The sequence below is a fragment of the Salmo trutta genome, chromosome 27, assembly GCF_901001165.1.
Source record: "Salmo trutta chromosome 27, fSalTru1.1, whole genome shotgun sequence".
Classification (NCBI taxonomy): Eukaryota; Metazoa; Chordata; class Actinopteri; order Salmoniformes; family Salmonidae; genus Salmo; species Salmo trutta.
Window position 1 is genome coordinate 34,893,514 of NC_042983.1, and position 19,183 is coordinate 34,912,696.

The 19,183-nt window shown below is 42.6% G+C and overlaps 3 protein-coding genes across 3 annotated transcripts in view; 2 read left to right on the top strand and 1 right to left on the bottom strand.

The window, feature by feature from the left end:
- Nucleotides 1–12,566, top strand: part of LOC115164937 (drebrin-like protein B) — a 52,049-nt gene extending 39,483 nt beyond the window's left edge. Inside the window, exons 5-16 of the mRNA XM_029717866.1 lie at nt 3,515–3,649; nt 3,955–4,032; nt 4,423–4,574; nt 4,728–4,782; nt 4,879–4,953; nt 6,971–7,079; nt 7,258–7,770; nt 7,876–8,157; nt 10,312–10,410; nt 10,668–10,792; nt 11,150–11,183; nt 11,284–12,566. Of these exons, the coding sequence (XP_029573726.1) occupies nt 3,515–3,649; nt 3,955–4,032; nt 4,423–4,574; nt 4,728–4,782; nt 4,879–4,953; nt 6,971–7,079; nt 7,258–7,770; nt 7,876–8,157; nt 10,312–10,410; nt 10,668–10,792; nt 11,150–11,183; nt 11,284–11,420 (1,794 nt within the window). The 3' untranslated portion in view covers nt 11,421–12,566. The remainder of the gene's footprint in view (nt 1–3,514; nt 3,650–3,954; nt 4,033–4,422; nt 4,575–4,727; nt 4,783–4,878; nt 4,954–6,970; nt 7,080–7,257; nt 7,771–7,875; nt 8,158–10,311; nt 10,411–10,667; nt 10,793–11,149; nt 11,184–11,283) is intronic.
- A 1,314-nt stretch (nt 12,567–13,880) lies between these two features.
- On the bottom strand, nt 13,881–15,569 carry hspb11 (heat shock protein, alpha-crystallin-related, b11). The gene is made up of 5 exons (XM_029717868.1): nt 15,373–15,569; nt 14,888–14,994; nt 14,687–14,755; nt 14,550–14,593; nt 13,881–14,431 (listed from the first exon to the last, which is right to left on the bottom strand). Exons 1-5 carry the CDS (start codon nt 15,462–15,464, stop codon nt 14,342–14,344), a joined length of 402 nt encoding a protein of 133 aa, XP_029573728.1. The 5' UTR covers nt 15,465–15,569; the 3' UTR covers nt 13,881–14,341.
- Nucleotide 15,570: 1 nt separating this feature from the next.
- On the top strand, nt 15,571–19,183 carry smn1 (survival of motor neuron 1, telomeric). The gene is made up of 9 exons (XM_029717867.1): nt 15,571–15,701; nt 16,608–16,679; nt 16,906–17,025; nt 17,132–17,323; nt 17,507–17,680; nt 17,988–18,062; nt 18,387–18,494; nt 18,734–18,816; nt 19,028–19,183. The coding sequence occupies exons 1-8, from the start codon at nt 15,654–15,656 to the stop codon at nt 18,788–18,790; spliced, it is 846 nt and encodes a 281-aa protein (XP_029573727.1). The 5' UTR covers nt 15,571–15,653; the 3' UTR covers nt 18,791–18,816; nt 19,028–19,183.

The following is a 19,183-nucleotide window of genomic DNA, read 5'->3' on the forward strand; positions in this document are numbered from 1 at the left end:
TCCAGAAGGCGTATTTTCTTCTGTTGAAGCCATTCTGTTGTTGATTTACTTCTGTGTTTTGGGTCGTTGTCCTGTTGCATCACCCAATTTCTGTTGAGCTTCAATTGGCAGACAGATAGCCTTACATTCTCCTGCAAAATGTCTTGATAAACTTGGGAAATAGTTTTTCCGTCAATGATAGCAAGCTGTCCAAGTCCTGAGGCAGCAAAGCAGCCCCAAACCATGATGCTCCCTTCACCATACTTTACAGTTGGGATGAGGTTTTGATGTTGGTGTGATGTGCCTTTTTTTCTCCACACATAGTGTTGTGTGTTCCTTGCAAACAACTCAACTGTAGTTTCATCTGTCCACAGAATATTTTGCCAGTAGCGCTGTGGAACATCCAGGTGCTCTTTTGCGAACTTCAGACGTGCAGCAATGGGTTTTTTTGGCCAGTGTTGAGGGTCACCGTGGCAGATGTGTTGTTGCCTACCCTCTCAACCTGGGGACATCCTGTCAGGAAGTCCAGGATCCAGTTGCAAAGGGAGGTGTTCAGCTGCAGGGTCCTTAGCTTAATGCGCTATGAGGGCACTATGGTGTTAAACGCTGAGCTGTAACAGCATTATCATGTAGGTGGTCCTTTTGTCCAGGTGTGAAAGGGCAGTGTAGAGTGCAATAGAGATTGCGTCATCTGTGGATCTGTTGGGGCGGTATGCGTATTGGCGTGGGTCCAGGGTTTCTGGGATGATGGTTTTGAAGTGAGCCATGACCAGCCTTTCAAAGCATTTCATGGCTACAGATGTGAGTGCTACGGGGCGATAATCATTTAGGTTACCTTGGCGTTCTTGGGCACAGGGACTATGGTGGTGTGCTTGAAAGAAGTTGGTATTACAGACTGGGTCAGAAAGAGGTTGAAAATGTCAGTGAAGACACTTGCCAGCTGGTCAGCGCATGCTCTGAGTACACGTCCTGATAATCAGTCTGATTACCAGGATGCATGTTAACCTGTTTTAAGGTCTTACTCACATCGGCTATGGAGAGTATGATCACAGAGTCGTCCGGAACAGCTGGTGCCTCGAGCATGGTTCAGTGTTGCTTGCCTCAAAGAGAGTATAGAAGGCATTTAGCATGTCTAGTAGGCTTGGACAACTCGCGGCTGCGTTTCCTTTTCTATTCCGTGATAGTTTGCAAGCCCTGCTACATCAAACAAGCAACAGAATTTGATCTTAGTCCTGTATTGAAGCTTTGCCTGTTTGATGGTTCGTCGGAGGGCGTAGTGTGTTTTCTTATAAGCATCCGTGTTAGTTACTCCTTGAAAGCGGTAGCTCTAGCCTTTAGCTCAGTATGGGATTTGCCTGTAATCCATGGCTTCTGGTTGGGATATGTACGTACGGTCACTGTGGGGACGACGTCGTCGATGCACTTATTAATGAAGCCGGTGACTGATGTGGTAAACCCCTCAATGCCATCAAATGAGTCCCGGAACATATTCCAGACTGTGCTAGTGAAACAATCCTGTAGATTAGCATTCGCTTCAGCAGACCACTTCTGTATTGCGCGTCACTGGTACTTTTGAGGTTTTGCTTGTATTAAAATGCATTAAAATCACCGGCCACTAGGAGCGCCGTCTCTGAATGAACATCTTCTTGTTTGTTTAAGACCCTATACAGCTCGTTGAGTGTAGTCCTAGTGCCAGCATCGGTTTGTGGTGGTAAATAAACAGCTACGAAAAATATGGATGAAAACTCTCTTGGTAGATAGTATGGTTTACAGCTTATCATGAGGTATTCTAACTCAGGCGAGCAGAACCTTGAAACTTCCTTAATATTAGAGATTGCACACCAGCTGTTGTTAACAAAGAGACACACACCACCTCCTTGAGGTTACCGTTCTGTCCTGCCGATTCATATAAAAACCAGCTAGAATATTATCCATGTCCTTCTTCAGCCAAGTTTTCTGAAAAACATAGGATCTTAGTTCTTCAGGTCCCGTTCATAGGATAGTCTCGAACGAAGCTCATCCAGTTTGTTCCCCAGTGGTTGTACATTCACCAATAGAAAAGAGGGTAGAGGCGGATGATTTACTCGCCTCCGTTGTTTCATCAGGGGGCACCCGCACGTCGACCTCTATATCGCCATCTCTTTCTGGTCCGGGTTGGTCATTCGTCATTGTTGAATCTCTGCATGCTATCTGCTCTTTCCACTTTCCCCTAATATGCAACAACTGTTTTACTTTCCTTGTGCTTTCTGTGAATTCTCCCTTCCTCCCCCCTACACACACACTCTCCCGTTTCTACATCTCTCTCTTCCCTCTCCATCTCTTCCGAACTGATACGTTTTGTCCTGTCTTCTCTAGTGTAAGCCAGAGACTAGTTTTGTTCTCTGTCTGTCCTCATCGCTAAAGCTGTTACACAACTAAGTCCACAGCCAAGAGGAAACCACTGGGGGGAAAAGCTTTCAAAGAACTACGTGTGTGTGTGTGTGTGTGTGTGTGTGTGTGTGTGTGTGTGTGTGTGTGTGTGTGTGTGTGTGTGTGTGTGTGTGTGTGTACATATGTTTTCAGGGGGTAAATGAAAAAGGTGGAAAAATATCCCTTTCTCTCATTTGGAATGCCGGAGCAGAATTGTATCTGAGCGATGAGGTTTCACACATTTTGATACTGTAGCAGCCAATAAAAATTACATTCTTTCTTCCGGAAAGTTCAGGAAAGGTTCAAGTGACATCATGCAAAGTGTCTGTGGCACAGTTGTAGTGTGCAGCCAATTTACAGCTGAAGGTTGTCCTCGCTTGGAATGTCAAACAATGTTCAGGACTGCAACTTGATTCCCTTCAATAATCTTTCATGTCCACATGTTTCAGAACAAGCTTGTTCATCAGAGCATTGTCTGGGGCAGAGATGAACATGCAGCAACCAACCTGTCACTAGTGCATTATAGACTTCACATCAGATGCCTGTGTAGCAGCTCCCCATTGTACTCTCTCTCTCTCTCTCTCTCTCTCTCTCTCTCTCTCTCTCTCTCTCTCTCTCTCTCTCCCTCTCTCTCCTATACTCTCTCTCTCTTCTCTCCCTCTCTTCCTCTCTTCTCTCTCTCTCTCCTCTCTCTCTCTCTCTCTCCTCCTCTCTCTCTCTTCTCCTCCTCTCTCTCTCTCTCTCCTCTCTCTCTCTCTCTCTCTCTCTCTCTCTCTCTCTCTCTCTCTCTCTCTCTCTCTCTCTCTCTCTCTCTCTCTCTCTCTCTCTCTCTCTCTCTCTCTCTCTCTCCTCTCTCTCTCTCTCTTCCTCTCTCTCTCTCTCTCTCTCTCCTCTCTCTCTCTCTCCTCTCTCTCTCTCTCTCTCTCTCTCTCTCTCTCCTCTCTCTCTCTCTCTCTCTCTCTCTCTCTCTCTCTCTCTCCTCTCTCTCTCTCTCTCTCTCTCTCTCTCTCTCTCTCTCTCTCTCTCTCTCTCTCTCTCTCTCTCTCTCTTCTCTCTCTCTCTCTCTCTCTCTCTCTCTCTCTCTCTCTCTCTCCTCTCTCTCTCTCTCTCTCTCTCTCTCTCTCAGGAGGCCTATGTGTTTATCAGTGCGGAGAGTAAGGAGGATGTGACAGAGGAGAAGATAGGTGCTGAGCTCAATAAAGTCCGCTCCCCGACAGAGCACGTCAGAAGAAGCAGTCGGTCCAAGGACAAGGAGACAGTGGTGAGTGGTCCCCTTGCAATACCATCTCTATCCACAAGAGGGGGCGCTAACACCTGGGCACATCCTGGAACTGTGCTTTTATATTGAGGGTGCCACACATTCAGATTCTCTCTGTTTTAATCTCTTGTCATAAATTGTACTTTCTGTGTACTTACTGTATGTTTTTTCATTTTTTTCAATCACGAGTTAAAAACAATCAAGGCTCCTTGTCAATAGGCTAAGTTACAAACTGTGTTGTGTGTTCATACAGTGTTGTTCTCCATTAACACTCCCTTTCCTCTGCGTCTGTATCTCTCTGTTGACAGGGCACTAACTACAGGAAGACTAATGCTGCCATGGAGATGAGACGCGCCAACAGAGACTCCTTCTGGGCACGTGCAGAGGTAGTTTACACAGGCACACAGTCACAGTTACCCTCGGTAGCCTAGTGGTTAGAGAGTTGGGCCAGTAACCGAGAAGTTGGTAGTTTGAATCCCCGAGCTGACAAGGTAAAAATCTGTTGTTCTGCCCCTGAACAAGGCAGTTAACCCACTGCTCCCAGGCCATCATTGAAAATAAGAGTTTGTTCTTAACTGACTTGTGTAGTTAAATAAAGGTAAAAAAAACTACCAAAAAAACTGTTACCCTCATAGCTAAGACAGGTTTTCTAGTAATCCATCAATGTAACAGACTTAGTATTTACCTTCAATGTTCACATCACTTCACGTCTTTAACGTTCACATTATAAGCTGTTATTAAGTCTTCATCTATTGTGTTCCATCTCTCTCTCTCAGCGTGAGGAGGAACGGAGGAAGGAAGAGGAGAGGAAGCGTGCAGTGGAGGACAGACGACGTTGGGAGAAAGAGAGAGTTTTGAAGGAACAGAAAGAGGCTGACGAGAGGGAGAGGAAGATGAACGAGAAACTACAGATGATCGAAGAGCAGAGGTCAGGACTAGGACACACACACACACACTCACACTCACACACTGACTCAAGACTCAAACGATCTCTGTGGCCATGTCAGGTATTGAATGTGTCGTCATAATTGGAAAGGCTACCTAAGGCCTATAAGGTCTCTGACATCTCTGTATCTCTCAGGAGAATGCAGGTCCAGCTGGAGGCAGAAGTGAGGAAACAGGAGAAATCTAGATGGGTGAGAGAAAGAACCAATTAGTGAGGAAGTTATTGGGCTACTGAAGTGTGTCTGAACTGGTGTGTCTGAACTCTGACCTCTGTTGGGGTGTGGCAGGAGCTGCAGGAGAGAGAGCATGAGGAGGACATGAGATCTCGCTTCAGACGCAGCGAGTCCATTGAGAAAGCAGCAGTGAGTCTCTCTCTTCTCCATATAAACTCCCATCCTACTCTTCCCTAAACATACTAGTTCCTTACCTGTTGTACCTCTCGCATACTGTGTGTATCCCAATTAGAGGTCGACCGATTATGATTTTTCAACGCCAATACCGATAGCAATTAAGGGAGGACCAAAAAAAGACGATACCGATTAATCGGACGATTTTTATATGTATATTTGTAATAATGACAATTACAACAATACTGAATGAACAATGAACACTTTTATTTTAACTTAATATAATACATAAATAAAAATCAATTTAGTCTCAAATAAATAATGAAACATGTTCAATTTGGTTTAAATAATGCAAAACACAGTATTGGAGAAGAAAGTAAAAGTGGAATATGTGCCATGTAAGAAAGCTAACGTTTAAGTTCCTTGGTCAGAACATGAGAACATATGAAAGCTGGTGGTTCCTTTTAACATGAGTCTTCAATATTCCCAGGTAAGAAGTTTTAGGTTGTAGTTATTATAGGACTATTTCTCTCTATATCATTTATATTTCATATACCTTTGACTATTGGATGTTCTAATAGGTACTTTAGTATTGCCAGCCTAATTTCGGGAGTTGATGGGCTTGAAGTCATAAACAGCGCAATGCTTGAAGCACAGCGACGAGCTGCTGGCAAACGCAGGAATGTGCTGTTTGAATGAATGCTTACGAGCCTGCTGCTGCTGCCTACCACCGCTCAATCAGACTGCGCTATCAAATCATAGACTTAATTATAATATAATAACACACAGAAATACGAGCCTTTGGTCATTAATATGGTCAAATCCGGAAACTATAATTTCGAAAACAAAACTTTGTTCTTTCAGTGAAATACTGAACCGTTCTGTATTTTATCTAACGGGTGGCATCCATAAGTCAAATATTGCTATTACATTGCACAATGTTATATCATAATTATGTAAAATTGCGTGCAATGAACGCAAGAGAAGTGACACAATTTGTCTAGTTAATATTGCCTGCTAACATGAATTTCTTTTAACTAAATATGCAGGTTTAAAAATATCTACTTCTGTGTATTGATTTTAAGAAAGGCATTGATGTTTATGGTTAGGTACATTCGTGCAACGATTGTGCTTTTTTCGCAAATGCGCTTTTGTTAAATCATCCCCCGTTTGGCGAAGTTGGCTGTCTTTGTTAGGAAGAAATGGTCTTCACACAGTTCACATCGAGCCAGGCGGCCCAAACTGCTGCATATACCCTGACTCTGCTTGCACAGAACGCAAGAGAAGTGACACAATAGTTAAGAAATTCATGTTAGCAGGCAATATTAACTAAATATGCAGGTTTAAAAATATGTACTTGTGTATTGATTTTAAGAATATGGTTAGGTACATTGGTGCAACGACAGTGCTTTTTTCACGAATGCGCTTGTTAAATCACCCGTTTAGCGAAGTAGGCTGTGATTCAATGATACATTAACAGGCACCGCATCGATTATATGCAACGCAGGACAAGCTAGATAAACTAGTAATATCATCAACCATGTGTAGTTAACTAGTGATTATGTTTGATTGTTTTTTTATAAGATACGTTTAATGCTAGCTAGCACCTTACCTTGGCTCCTTGCTGCACTCGCATAACAGGTAGTCAGCCTACCACGCAGTCTCCTCGTGGAGTGCAATGTAATCGGCCATAATCGGTGTCCAAAAAGGATGATTACCGATTGTTATGAAAACTTGAAATCGGCCCTAGTTAATCGGCCATTCCGATTAATTGGTCGACCTCTAACCCCAATGCTCTGAAATGGCTTCCTCTCCTAGTCTGCTGTCCTTCATCTGCACAGATCTGAAAACACAGGATAGGTCAAAGGAATATGGCCTTTTATAGGAACCTGTCTGCTTCTGTCAAGCCAGCGCAGATGAAGGAAAGGAATGGAGAGGAAGGAGTAGAGGAGGCAGCTCTAGACTATTGAGACCTGTAGTTTCCTTTACATCATTCAGTAAAGCATGGTGTGATTCCTCCTCCTACCTGTAGGAGGCAGCAATGCTGGTATCACAGCGCTCCATGAACCCCAGAGAGTTCTTCAGACAGCTGTCATCAGTATCATCCCATAGCCCATCCAGCCCTGGCTCCCCCCGCACAGGTAAGTCCAGTGTGTGTGTGTGTTTATAAGTGTTGACAAACCAGAAGTGGCTCTACGCAATGTTTGATTATGAAGCCAGTAACAGTCAATCATGCATGAACCTTAACAACCATTATCTGCCTGGTTGCAGTGTATTTCTTCATGTTGGTCTATCTTCCCTCCCTCTCTCTCCACACAGGCAAACCTCCATTAAGGCGGTACCAGCGCAGCCTGACTGACACAGCATTCAACTTTGGGAAATCGGACAGCCCCACCACCACTTCCCCCCGCAGTCCCACATTGGTCTCACCCTTCTCCCGCTTCCCAACCTCCCCCTTCCACCACACCATGTCCCCGCCCAGCCCCATCTTCCGCCCAATCACCTCTCCCCAGAGCCCTCGCGCGCCCCTGGTGTCCCCTCTGAAATCGGCCCTCCACTCTTCCCCACCTGTCTCAGCCCAGGCTACTCTCCCATCACCCAGCCCCCAGTCTCAGCTCCAAACCCAGCCCTCTGCCCTCCCAGCCTCTCCAGGCCTCCTCACCAACATGTCCCCCACCTCCCCTCTAGAGAACCAGCTCCAGGCCCAGTTCCTGCCCCACTCTCCCCAGTCCCAGCCTGAGTGCTTCCCCTGTCCCCTAGTTTCCCTGAAGCCTGTCTCAGCACCACAGCCTCCTACTGCCCCTGTGCCAGAGAGTCCACTGCAGCCAACAGGTAGTTCCCCATCATACACACAGCCTACTGTAGAATGACCATTGATGTCTGTCATACCATTATAGTGGGTTCTCAATTTACCATTGGTAATTATCTCTCTTCCAGAGCAGTACACAGCTGTACAAGTTGTACTGGTGGAGGAAGAGGAAGATGAAGACCAGGCAGAGCCAGAGCCCAGCATTGAGAGTACAGAGCCAAATCCAAATATGGAGGAGGGATGGGAGGGCTCAGCACAGGATTCAGACCCTACATCAGTGCAGGAGCCTATGGCAGAGGAAGGAGAGGAGGCAAAGGAAGCTGGACAAGAGAAGGGCCAATCCGATTACAGCCAGGTCTCTGCTGAGCCATTCCTGGTCGAGCTTTCAGAAGAGGAGCCAGCGGTAACAGGTATACTTTGTACACTACCGGTCAAAAGTTTTGGAACACCTACTCATTCAAGGTTTTTCTTTATTTTACTATTTTCTATATTGTAGAATAATAGTAAAGACATCAAAACTAGAAAATAACACATATGGAATCATGTAGAAACCAAAAAAGTGTTAAACAAATCACAATATATTTGATATTCTTCAAATAGCTACCCTTTGTCTTGATGATAGCTTTGCACACGCTTGGCATTCTCTCAACCAGCTTCACCTGGAATGGTTTTCCTTTTTATTTATTTTTGAAATATTTTTTAACCCTTTTTCGTGGTATCCATTTGGTAGTTACAGTCTTGTCTCATCGCTGCAACTCCCGTACAGACTCGGGAGAGGTGAAGATCGAGAGCTGTGCGTCCTCTGAAACACAACCCAACCAAGCCGCACTGCTTCTTGACACAATACCCGCTTAACCCGAAAGCCAGCCACACCAATGTGTCGGAGGAAACACTGTGCACCTGCCTACCGTGTCAGCGTGTACTGCGCCCGGACCGCCACAGGAGTCGCTAGTGTGCGATGGCCAAGGACTTCCCTGCCGGCCAAACCCTCCCTTAACCCGGACGACGCTGGGCCAAATGTGCGCCATCTCATGAGTCTCCCGGTCACGGCCGGCTGCGACAGAGCCTGGACTCAAACCCAAAATCTCTAGTGGCACTGCGCCACTCGGGAGGCCCTTGGAATGCTTTTCCAACAGTCTTGAAGGAGTTCCCACATGCACTTGTTGGCTACTTTTCCTTTACTCTGCGGTCCGATTCATCCTAAACCATATCAATTGGGTTGAGGTCGGGTGATTGTGGAGGCCAGGTCATCTGATGCAGCACTCCATCACTCTCCTTCTTGGTCAAATAGCCCTTACACAGCCTGGAGGTGTGTTGGGTCATTGTCCTGTTGAAAAACAAAATGATAGTCCCACTAAGCCCAAACCAGATGGGATGGCGTATCGCTGCAGAATGCTGTGGTAGCCATGTTGGTTAAGTGTGCCTTGAATTCTAACAAAATCACAGACAGTGTCACCAGCAAAGCACCCCACACCATCACACCTCCTCCTCCATGCTTCACGGTGGGAAATAAACATGGGAGATCATCCGTTCACCCACACCTCGTCTCACAAAGACACGGCGGTTGGAACCAAAAATCTCCAATTTGAACTCCAGACCAAAGGACAAATTTCTACCGGTCTAATGTCCATTGCTCGTGTTTCTTGGCCCAAGCAAGTCTATTCTTATTATTGGTGTCCTTTAGTAGTGGTTCCTTTGGAGAAATTCGACCATCAAGGCCTGATTCACAGTCTCCTCTGAACAGTTGATGTTGAGATGTGTCTGTTACTTGAACTCTGTGAAGCATTTATTTGGGCTGCAATTTCTGAGGCTGGTAACTCTAATAAACTTATCCTCTGCAGTAGAGGTAACTCTGGGTCTTCCATTACTGTGACGGTCAGTGTCATCATAGCGCTTGATGGTTTTTGCGACTGCAAAAAGTTATTGAAATGTTCTGTATTGACTGACCTTCATGTCTTAAAGTAATGATGGACTGTCGTTTCTCTTTGCTTATTTGAGCTGTTCTTGCCATAATATGGACTTGGTATTTTACCAAATAGGGCTATCTTCTGTATACCCCACAACTGATTGGCTCAAACGCATTAAGAAGGAAAGAAATTCCACAAATTAACTTTTTACAAGGCATTTGAAATGCATTCCAGATGACTACCTCATGAAGCTAGTTGAGAGAATGCCAAGAGTGTGCAAAGCTGTCATCAAGGCAAAGGGTTGCTAATTTGAAGAATATCAAATATATTGTGATTTGTTTAACACTTTTTTGGTTTCTACATGATTCCATATGTGTTATTTTCTAGTTTTGTTGTCTTCACTATTATTCTACAATGTAGAAAATAGTAAAAATAAAGAAAAATCCTGAATGAATAGGTGTTCTAAAACTTTTGACCGGTAGTGTATATTGTTTTGCATCTTGTATAGGCCTGTCCTATTATAAAAAATAAAATAAAAATAAACAGGCTTAATACAACAACTGAAAGAGAAGAAGAGTTTTATGTAATGAGAAGGTTGTGGAAAAAGTGTGTGACACATCACTGACACAATCTAACCACTGACATGTTATGTTTCAGATGCAGAGGTTATTCTTCAGCTAATCACACACAAGGTTGTGGTCCCGTCCACCAATGGGGTGACAGAGGAGGAGGAGTTGGTGGAACACAATGGTACAGGTATGTTACCACACTCATCCAGTGAGCGGTATCTACGATAGCCTACATTACCCAATTTGCTCTGAAACTGAATGAACCCTTCATGTTAACGAGATAACATAGAATAGACATACCAGAAGCCTACATTGCAATTCCCTATCCTTTTCCAGGAATCCTCTTCCTCGTGGGCTTTTAAATCCATGAAGGCGATTGAAAAGTATACACTAGCTTAGGGTAGGGAACCAGAATCCAACCACTGTCATGTTCCTCTTTTCCAGAGCGATCCATGAGTCCACCTGAAAGGGACCAAGGTACTCCAGAGTTGGCTGTTTGTTTTGACGAAGAGGAGGAGGACTTTGTTGAAGAGAATGAGGTCCAGGAGATTTCAGAGAATGGACAAGAGGTATGGAATGTTACACAAAGTCAAGAGGTATGGAAACACACAAAGTCATATGTACCCTGCCACCTGCCATCCTATTCACTACTGGGCTTCAAACCCGGTCCTGGAGACCCACATGGTGTGCAGACCTTTGTTCCAGCCCAGTATTAATAAAAATACTTGATGATTAGTTGATAAGTTATTAAAGGTGTGTTAGTGCTGGTCTTTGGGTCTCCAGGACCAGAATTGAAAAACACTGACTAATTTAATATGAATGTCATGTCGATGACAACCAGGCGAGGACTCTGCAATGGGAAAAATAGTAAATTGTGACATTTTCCTCAGACAGGGGCCATTCATGATTGCTTTTCTTTGTTTCAGACGTGTGTAAGAGCTCTCTATGACTACCAAGCAGGTCAGTTCTCAGTGTAACCATGGACACACATGCACACCTACATATACACACAGACACACACTATGATTCTCTCTGAGTGTTAGTCTTGTCTTTCTCACAGAGGATGAATCAGAGATCTCCTTTGAGCCAGGTGACATCATAACTGCGGTGGAGACCGTGGACAAGGCCTGGTGGCGAGGCTGCACTAAAGATGGACGACAGGGACTCTTTCCAGCCAATTACGTGGAGACCATCTAGACACACACATATACACACTCAGGGACTGAACACTCGTTCCCCTACAGTGAAAACACCATATTATACTTGCTACATACATAGACTCCCTTAGCTTCAATAGACACACAATGAACAAAGTTCCCTTGGATTCCATGCTATCATCTGCCCCCATTCCAACTCGCCTGTGTTGTGGTGGAAGACCGTGTCTCCTGTTCTATCCGGTTAGACTCCTAACTGGCAGAAACACACAGTTGAAGTCCACCAAGATGTCTCCTTCGTTCCCTTCACAAGAGGGAGGACTGGGAAAGAGAGGGACCACCAGACGGGATGTCTGCAGGCTCAAAATGAGTCCCTCTACAACTACTATTTTGATGATCGTTACACTAAGCGATACTGTCTGTGTGAATGTGTCATTTCCTTGGTACATTTAACAGTGTTTTCTATGTTAATTAACTGAAACGTAAGGGACTGTCTTTCTTGTTTCTGTACTGGTGGTACTGTATGTGTATATAATCTGTGTTTTATCTAAAGCGTTTTTTATCCAAGCGGAGTGGTATTCCTATTGTAGATCTGATGCTAATAGATAGCATTATATTAATGTCACGTACATTTAAAATGCTACTTGTAACTGTCTTTTTGAAGTGAGAACTTTTTAGATTTAAAGGTTTGTTTCTACAAGTGTGCATGGTTTGTACTCCCTGCATTTACTTCACATTTACAAATAGTACCATTTACAAACATATAATACTCTTAAACATTAGCTTATATATATATATATATATTTTACAGTTCTTGATTGTTTTTGTTATTACATTAAAAGACAAATACTATTTTGAAGATATATTTCTTTATGAAAATAGCATAAACATTAAGCCGAAAGTAACTTTATATCATGCATATTATACTATTAAATAAAACTATTTTTTTTTTTACTACAAATGTAAAGGTTACTTTTTAATCACTTTCAGAACTCTAGAATTAAGTTTAGAACAAGAATTCTAATTTCATTGAATCCAACTGAATAATACATCCATATGTATTTTTCCTCACAAAAAAAAAGCTTTGTACCATTTTAAAGCGTAAAACACTTGTACATTGTACTTCAGCTTGAGATGGATATTTACTCTCAGCTTCATGAGAATAAATATTTTTATATTCTGAAAAAAATGATGGCTATGTACATTTTTGCAGTTGTTTTCTACCAAGTTACATTAGCGTCATGTTTCCGTTTTGCATCCCTTGTTTAACACACGTAGTGGACATTTACTTGATTATTGATCAAGTGACAACTTTAAACTTTCCTCACATGTTCACTGTCTTCTCCTTTCTCTTCACTTTCATCTTTCCCTCCTCTGGTTTCATATTTACTCTCCCTCTTTAAATGACGGGTTCACGTAACATGGAGTCAGGGACAACAACCTCATACTAACAAATGTATTCTCTTTTTATATATTTAACCTCGAAGTAAAAGACTACAGTTGAAATCAGAAGTTTACATACATTTAGGTCGTAGTCATTAAAACTCGTTTTTCAACCACTCCACAAATTTCTTGTTAACAAACTATAGTTTTGGCATGTTGGTTAGGACATCTACTTTGTGCATGACACAAGTCTTTTTTCCAACAATTGTTTACAATGTATCACAATTCCAGTTGGTCAGAAGTTTACATACACTAAGTTGACTGTGCCTTTAAACAGATCGGAAAAATACAGAAAATGATGTCATAGCTTTAGAAGCTTCTGATAGGCTAATTGACATTTGAGTCAATTGGAGGTGTACCTGTGGATGTATTTCAAGGCCTACCTTCAAACTCAGTGCCTCTTTGCTTGACGTCGTGGGAAAATCAAAAGAAATCAGCAAAGACCTCAGAAAACAAATTGTAGATCACCACAAATCTGGTTCATCCTTGGGAGCAATTTCCAAATGCCTGAAGGTACCACGTTCATCTGTACAAACAATAGTACGCAAGTATAAACACCCTGGGACTACTCAGCTGTCATACCGCTCAGGAAGGAGACGCGTTCTGTCTCCTAGAGATGAACGTACTTTGGTGCGAAAAGTGCAAATCAATCCCAGAACAACAGCAAAGGACCATGTGAAGATGCTGGAGGAAACGGGTACAAAAGTATCTATATCCACAGTAAAACGAGTCCTATATCAACAAAACCTGAAAGGCCGATCAGCAAGGAAGAAGCCACTGCTCCAAAACCGCCATAAAAAAGCCAGACTATGGTTTGCAACTGCACATGGGGACAAAGATTGTACTTTTTGGAGAAATGTCCTCTGGTCTGATGAAACAAAAATAGAACTGTTTAGCCATAATGACCATCGTTACAGTGATGGAAAAACATATTTGATCCCCTGCTGATTTTGTACGTTTGCCCACTGACAAAAATGATCAGTCTATAATTTTAATGGTAGGTTTATTTGAACAGTGAGAGACAGAATAACAACAAAAAAATCCAGAAAAACATGTCAAAAAGGTTATAAATTGATTTGCATTTTAATGAGGGAAATATGTCTTCTGAAAATCCATCTTTGGCCAGGCTACCTCTGCAGCACACAAATGCATGAGTTTAGAAAATCCTTAACAATATAGTAGTTGGATGACGGACACACTGACACATCTACAGCTGGAGAACCTTTGAATACTGCCTTGTTTCTACTTCACATCAACTGTCACTATATGCTTTGGATCAAATGCAATTGTTAGCAGATTACAGCTGTAGTCAGATTTATTGAACAGATTGTATTGCAATTTGGATTTGGTGAACAGGTAGAATGAAACAAACTTAATTGTGCCTCAGGTGATGTAACATTAAATCCTGTTTCATTACAAAAAAAGTATAAACAACAACAAAAAATTACGCAATGTAAAACATATTAGATACTCAGACAAACTCCTTAATAAGTAGAGCTATGAGAAGGTACTATATATATTTCACTCTACACTGACCCTGTGTACCGAGACAAAATGGTCATATCCAGAGGTAACGACGAAGCGCAAGTGTGTTGCAGTCGTTCCATTTAGCTGTAAAGAGAAAAAAACAAGACTACTCAAAGTCACGTATATACAGTATATGCCATTTGCAGACACTTTGTAGTACCATGTAGAACATTATGTAGATTAGAATAGGAAGTCAACTCACTGGAATATCATTTGTTTGAAGATGCCCCTCTGTGTGTTCAAATTCTGAAACAAGATGCAATGAAGATTACAATACTGCTTTGAAAGGCAGACTTCATTTGCTTTGAGGCACTGTGGAGCCGTAGTGGCTTTGCTTACCTTTTTCTGAAATAGCTTCAAAGTCAGTAGCATCATCTGAGATGCTCTTCTCAATTTTAAGAGTCTTAACTGAAAGACAACAAGAACAAAATAACGGATACATTTCAAGCAACATGATCAAACTAGTAACTAAACATACACCAATACTTAGGTCTAGACAGTGTGCCATTTGATACCGTTACGTTTGACCTTGTTTCATACCATTATAACAGTGCATTGTCACAAGGGCAATTTTCATAGATTCAGCGAAGCGGATTATAAACTCCTGTGGAAACATTCCAGTGGACATCCAAAATGTTTCAGTGTTCCTGAGAAGAGAGAAAGTGACTCATCAAGGTATGCACAGTGGTGATGAGTTAATGAATGGTGTGGTGTGGCGTGGGGATGCTGGCTGTGCGTTAATGACTGGTGTAACATGACATTGTAAAGCAGCAGGATGTTGGCTTTGTGTGGAAATATTGTTGGGTGTCTGTACAAGACTGTTAACGTTAGCTCGCTAGCTCTTCTCACGCTACCATAACTAGTAGCTTTTTATCTTGATTTGAACAACAAATCATGTAGCTAGCTAGCTACTCTGACATACATGAAGTTTAGGTTAGTTTAGCTAGCTATCTAACAACATACTAGATAGGCACAGAGGTAATACATTATATTTTAGAAAGAGTAAATAAATAAACCCGTCTCACCCGTCAATAATGTTTTCTGGAGGATGATTCTCATCACTGGACGCAGCCAAGACAATCTGAGCACCCAAAGAACCTAAAGCAGGATCTATCATCGTATTTACAAGCAAATCTAGCTAGCTATGTAAACAAAAGTGTTAGTTCGTTTCCAAGCCAACGTGCTAACAATTTTTGTCGCCGTTTTTATACGTCATCATTACTTAGAAACGTCAGCCAGCGACGCACGTTGCTTCAGTAGATAGGGTCTATCAAAGCTGTGAGAGCAGCCATATTTCTGCGTATTCATGGCACATGGGTGTAAAGATGTGCTTTTTGCTCGTGGAGCTGCACAAGTAAGTTATCATTTATGTAGCTACTCAGTCAGTACATAGCTAGCTAAGTGTGTAGATTGGTTTGCTAGTTGTTTGCTGATTGGCTAGATACCAACTAGCTAACATTAGCTAGTTAATAGCTAGCTATTGGGTCTACACCTGGCACCAGAGCAGTGTTGGGGAGTATTGAACTAGCTACATCTAGTTAAACTTGTAATTTAACTACGTTTTGCAGTAGCTTGGTGGTAGTTTAACTAAATTAAAATCTTGGAACAGTAGTGTAATTACTTTTTTGATATGTTTCACACATTCATTTAGTTTGGATGTAGTGAACTACAACTTCAAATTAACATTAGTTAGCTAAGAAAACACTTTTTTTTATGGGAGGTTTATTCTAGCTTAACCTCCCATTTTAAGTAATTGGTATCTTGATACTTCCTTCACCATGGAATGGTAGTTTAGTCTGCTGGAATCTTGGTCAACTATATTTTCAGAGTATTCTCCACAACACTGCACCAGAGTTTCAGGGAAGGGTCAGTTCTCATAATCATTGATGTTAGTGGTAACAAGGCAGTTTGTCAGCAGATATGCCAGCATCAGTCACTCAAGTCTGATGGCCCATTCCCAAAACAGTTTCAATTAGATATCTGGTTAGCGGAGATCTAGGAAAGTGACTGATATTAGATTAAAAATGATCAGCTGGCCATGTTGTATGACTAGATGCTAGTTAGCCTGGCCAGCTGGTTATCTAACTGAGCCATTTATTATGTAGGAATATAGAGCAGTGCCAGTGCATCACAACTGGCTAGATGGAATCTTGGGTAGCTGGCTTTATCTGTCTTGCTAGTAGCTAAATAGAAAGCATTTGCTATGTAAAAGTTACTCAGATGGTTGATTGCTCTTAAACTCATTTTCTTATTTTCCCAGAGTGACGATTCTGACATTTGGGATGACACTGCACTGATAAAGGCCTACGACAAAGCAGTTGCATCATTTAAGGTGCCTTTACAGTGTTATAACTTTGTTTGCCACCTCATTGACAGTATTCTGCAAATAAAGCATGTCTTATTTTCCTCTTTGTTAGAATGGTTTTGATACTTCGGTTGAGAACCATGCATGTACAGCTACAGTGTGTCGTTGTAGACATGTCTCCTAAAGCAGTGACTCAGAAAAGTGTCCTTGCTCACATTTTGATTCTTTTTTAACTATTGATCCTGACTGTCAGACTGCCCTGAAAGGTGAGGAGGACACACAAAGCTCAGAGAGAGACAAACCTGGAAAGAAACGAAAAAACAACAGAAACAACCGCAGCAGAAAGAGAAGCAATGCTCCTCTGGATAAAGAGGTAGGTGGTACGTTTATAAGAACACAACAACCCATTAAAAATGATCTGTTAACTCTTCCTTTAATGGGTCTAGTCTAACAGTTATACAACATGTGTTGTGTTGCAGTGGCGAGTCGGAGACCCCTGCTGTGCCTACTGGTCTAAAGATGGCAAATTGTACTCTGCCACGATCTCATCCATAGATGAGCAGAGGGGCACCTGTATAGTTGTGTTCACACACTATGGGAACGAGGAGGAGCAGAACCTCCGAGACCTTCTGATAGAGAGCTCAGAGGTAGATGAGGAAGCCCCCAGTAAGGTACGTTTAGGCTGTTTGTGAGGATGATCGCTGCATTCACCATACTGTTTTACTGCACGTGAAGTGAACTAGATCAGGCTGGTTCCACCAGACTAGTGGACCACCATTTATGTATTCAGCCCCTTGAACACATCTGACTGGGAACATTTTGTCAGTGTTCTCGTGTCTCTTTCTGTAATGCAGGTTAAAGAAGCAGAGTCTTCTACAGAGGAGAGCGACAGGTCGTCCGCCCCACACCCTCACAGTCATGTGCCACGCTCTAAACCCAAATTCAAATCCCCCAAAGGATCTCCCATGTTGGGTCCAGGCTTTCCTGGTTTTCCCCCAGGTCCCCCTCCAATGCCTGGCTTCAGAATGGTAAGCAGATCCTAATTGTAGTTTGTCAATCACTATTCGTCCATGCATTTTTTATTTTTTTGTTATGTGGTTGTCTGACCCAGACACCAGTTGAATGCTAAATGACTGAAATGTAAATGTAAGAATGCATTACTCCAAGGAAATAAAAGACCTAACAAATGACGGAATTTAGGTGAATTTTGTTTTCATTTGGAAGTTGCTAAAGATGCCGAGCTGGGGAATTTAAATATAAAACCCCTGTAAGTGGTAATGGAGTGAATCCTTTGACAATGGAGTGTGCTGCACATTGAAGTTGTTCTGTCTACAGGGAGACTCAAGGCGACCTGGGGCCTCCAGGCCCGCCCATCCAGGATGGCCTCCTATGATGCCCTGTGGGCCACCGGTAAGATGGAGTGCAGAAATATTTTCTCTGGTGCAGAGCTGTGTTGCCGTGGTAATAGTTCTCGGCATGAGTCACAACTCTTCACCGGAGACAAGAGTTAAATCCCTGCTTCCACCTTTCCAACTGTTTCTCCACCTGCCTGTTTCCCACTCTGATCTTCCTTACTGTCTGAATAAAGACAGTAAGGAAGATCAGTCCACCTGACTGTTTAGTGTTGCTGATAGAGAACACACACGGAGCTTACTGAGCAGTGTTTTGTTAGTACATTTATCTCTGCAACGTTACGGGAGATTCCCTCGTCTGAAGGCGTTTTGTCTCTGTCAGATGATCCCGCCCCCTCCCCCCATGAGTCCAGACGGAGAGGATGATGGGGCTTTGGGCAGTATGCTGCTCGCCTGGTACATGAGTGGTTACCACACTGGATACTACCTGGTACAGTTACATCCCCTTCGCATCCTGTCTTGCCCACTGTAGATAGGTTTATTACATCAAAGCAATTCCTATTTAATACACATTGTAGCTTCTATGTGTGTACATTAGGTTGCATTCACGTTCCGACAAAATCTGGGACGTGATGATTGATCGGACATTCATTTTGAATTCAATACCAGGAGTAAACGGGTTCTTCAATGCAAAAGGAACTGTTTTAATACTTTATTTGTCTCTTACAGGGTTTGAAACAAGGCCGCAAAGAAGCTGCGTCTGGAAGGAAGACTCACCACAAGTGAGAAAGGGGACTTCTGTCCTTACCATGGTAAATACAGTCATTTGCTGTGCTTAGTCATGTACTAAACTGATTTACTACCTGCTAGGAATGAATTCCATTGAATTCTTCCTTGACTGACTTATATGAGCCTCAGATGTTTAGATACTACAGAATAAATTCTTCCTCTATAATTGTTGCCATTTTTAACAAACCGTCAACGTACATCTTTAAAACATTTGTTCTCTGCTGTGTGTCCTAGGTGTGTGTCCATCCCAGATGAAGAGGACAGGAGTGGTGTAACGTGTGAATGCATTCCTGTTTGAAAACTACGGAAAACTTTGGCGGCATGTTTTGTATTCTTTGTAAATAAAACAAATAAAGGCTGTTTTAGCTCACATTTTAATGTTACCTTTAA

Excerpts from the sequence above, each read along its gene's own strand:
- hspb11 (XM_029717868.1), bottom strand. The coding sequence starts at position 15,464 with ATGATAGATCCTGCTTTAGGTTCTTTGGGTGCTCAGATTGTCTTGGCT. Across the intron at positions 14,594-14,686 it reads TGAAGCTATTTCAGAAAAAG|AATTTGAACACACAGAGGGG; the intron begins GTAAGCAAAGCC and ends ATCTTGTTTCAG. Across the intron at positions 14,432-14,549 it reads TTCAAACAAATGATATTCCA|CTAAATGGAACGACTGCAAC; the intron begins GTGAGTTGACTT and ends TTCTCTTTACAG.
- smn1 (XM_029717867.1), top strand. The coding sequence starts at position 15,654 with ATGGCACATGGGTGTAAAGATGTGCTTTTTGCTCGTGGAGCTGCACAA. Across the intron at positions 17,026-17,131 it reads ATGCTCCTCTGGATAAAGAG|TGGCGAGTCGGAGACCCCTG; the intron begins GTAGGTGGTACG and ends GTTGTGTTGCAG. Across the intron at positions 17,324-17,506 it reads ATGAGGAAGCCCCCAGTAAG|GTTAAAGAAGCAGAGTCTTC; the intron begins GTACGTTTAGGC and ends TCTGTAATGCAG.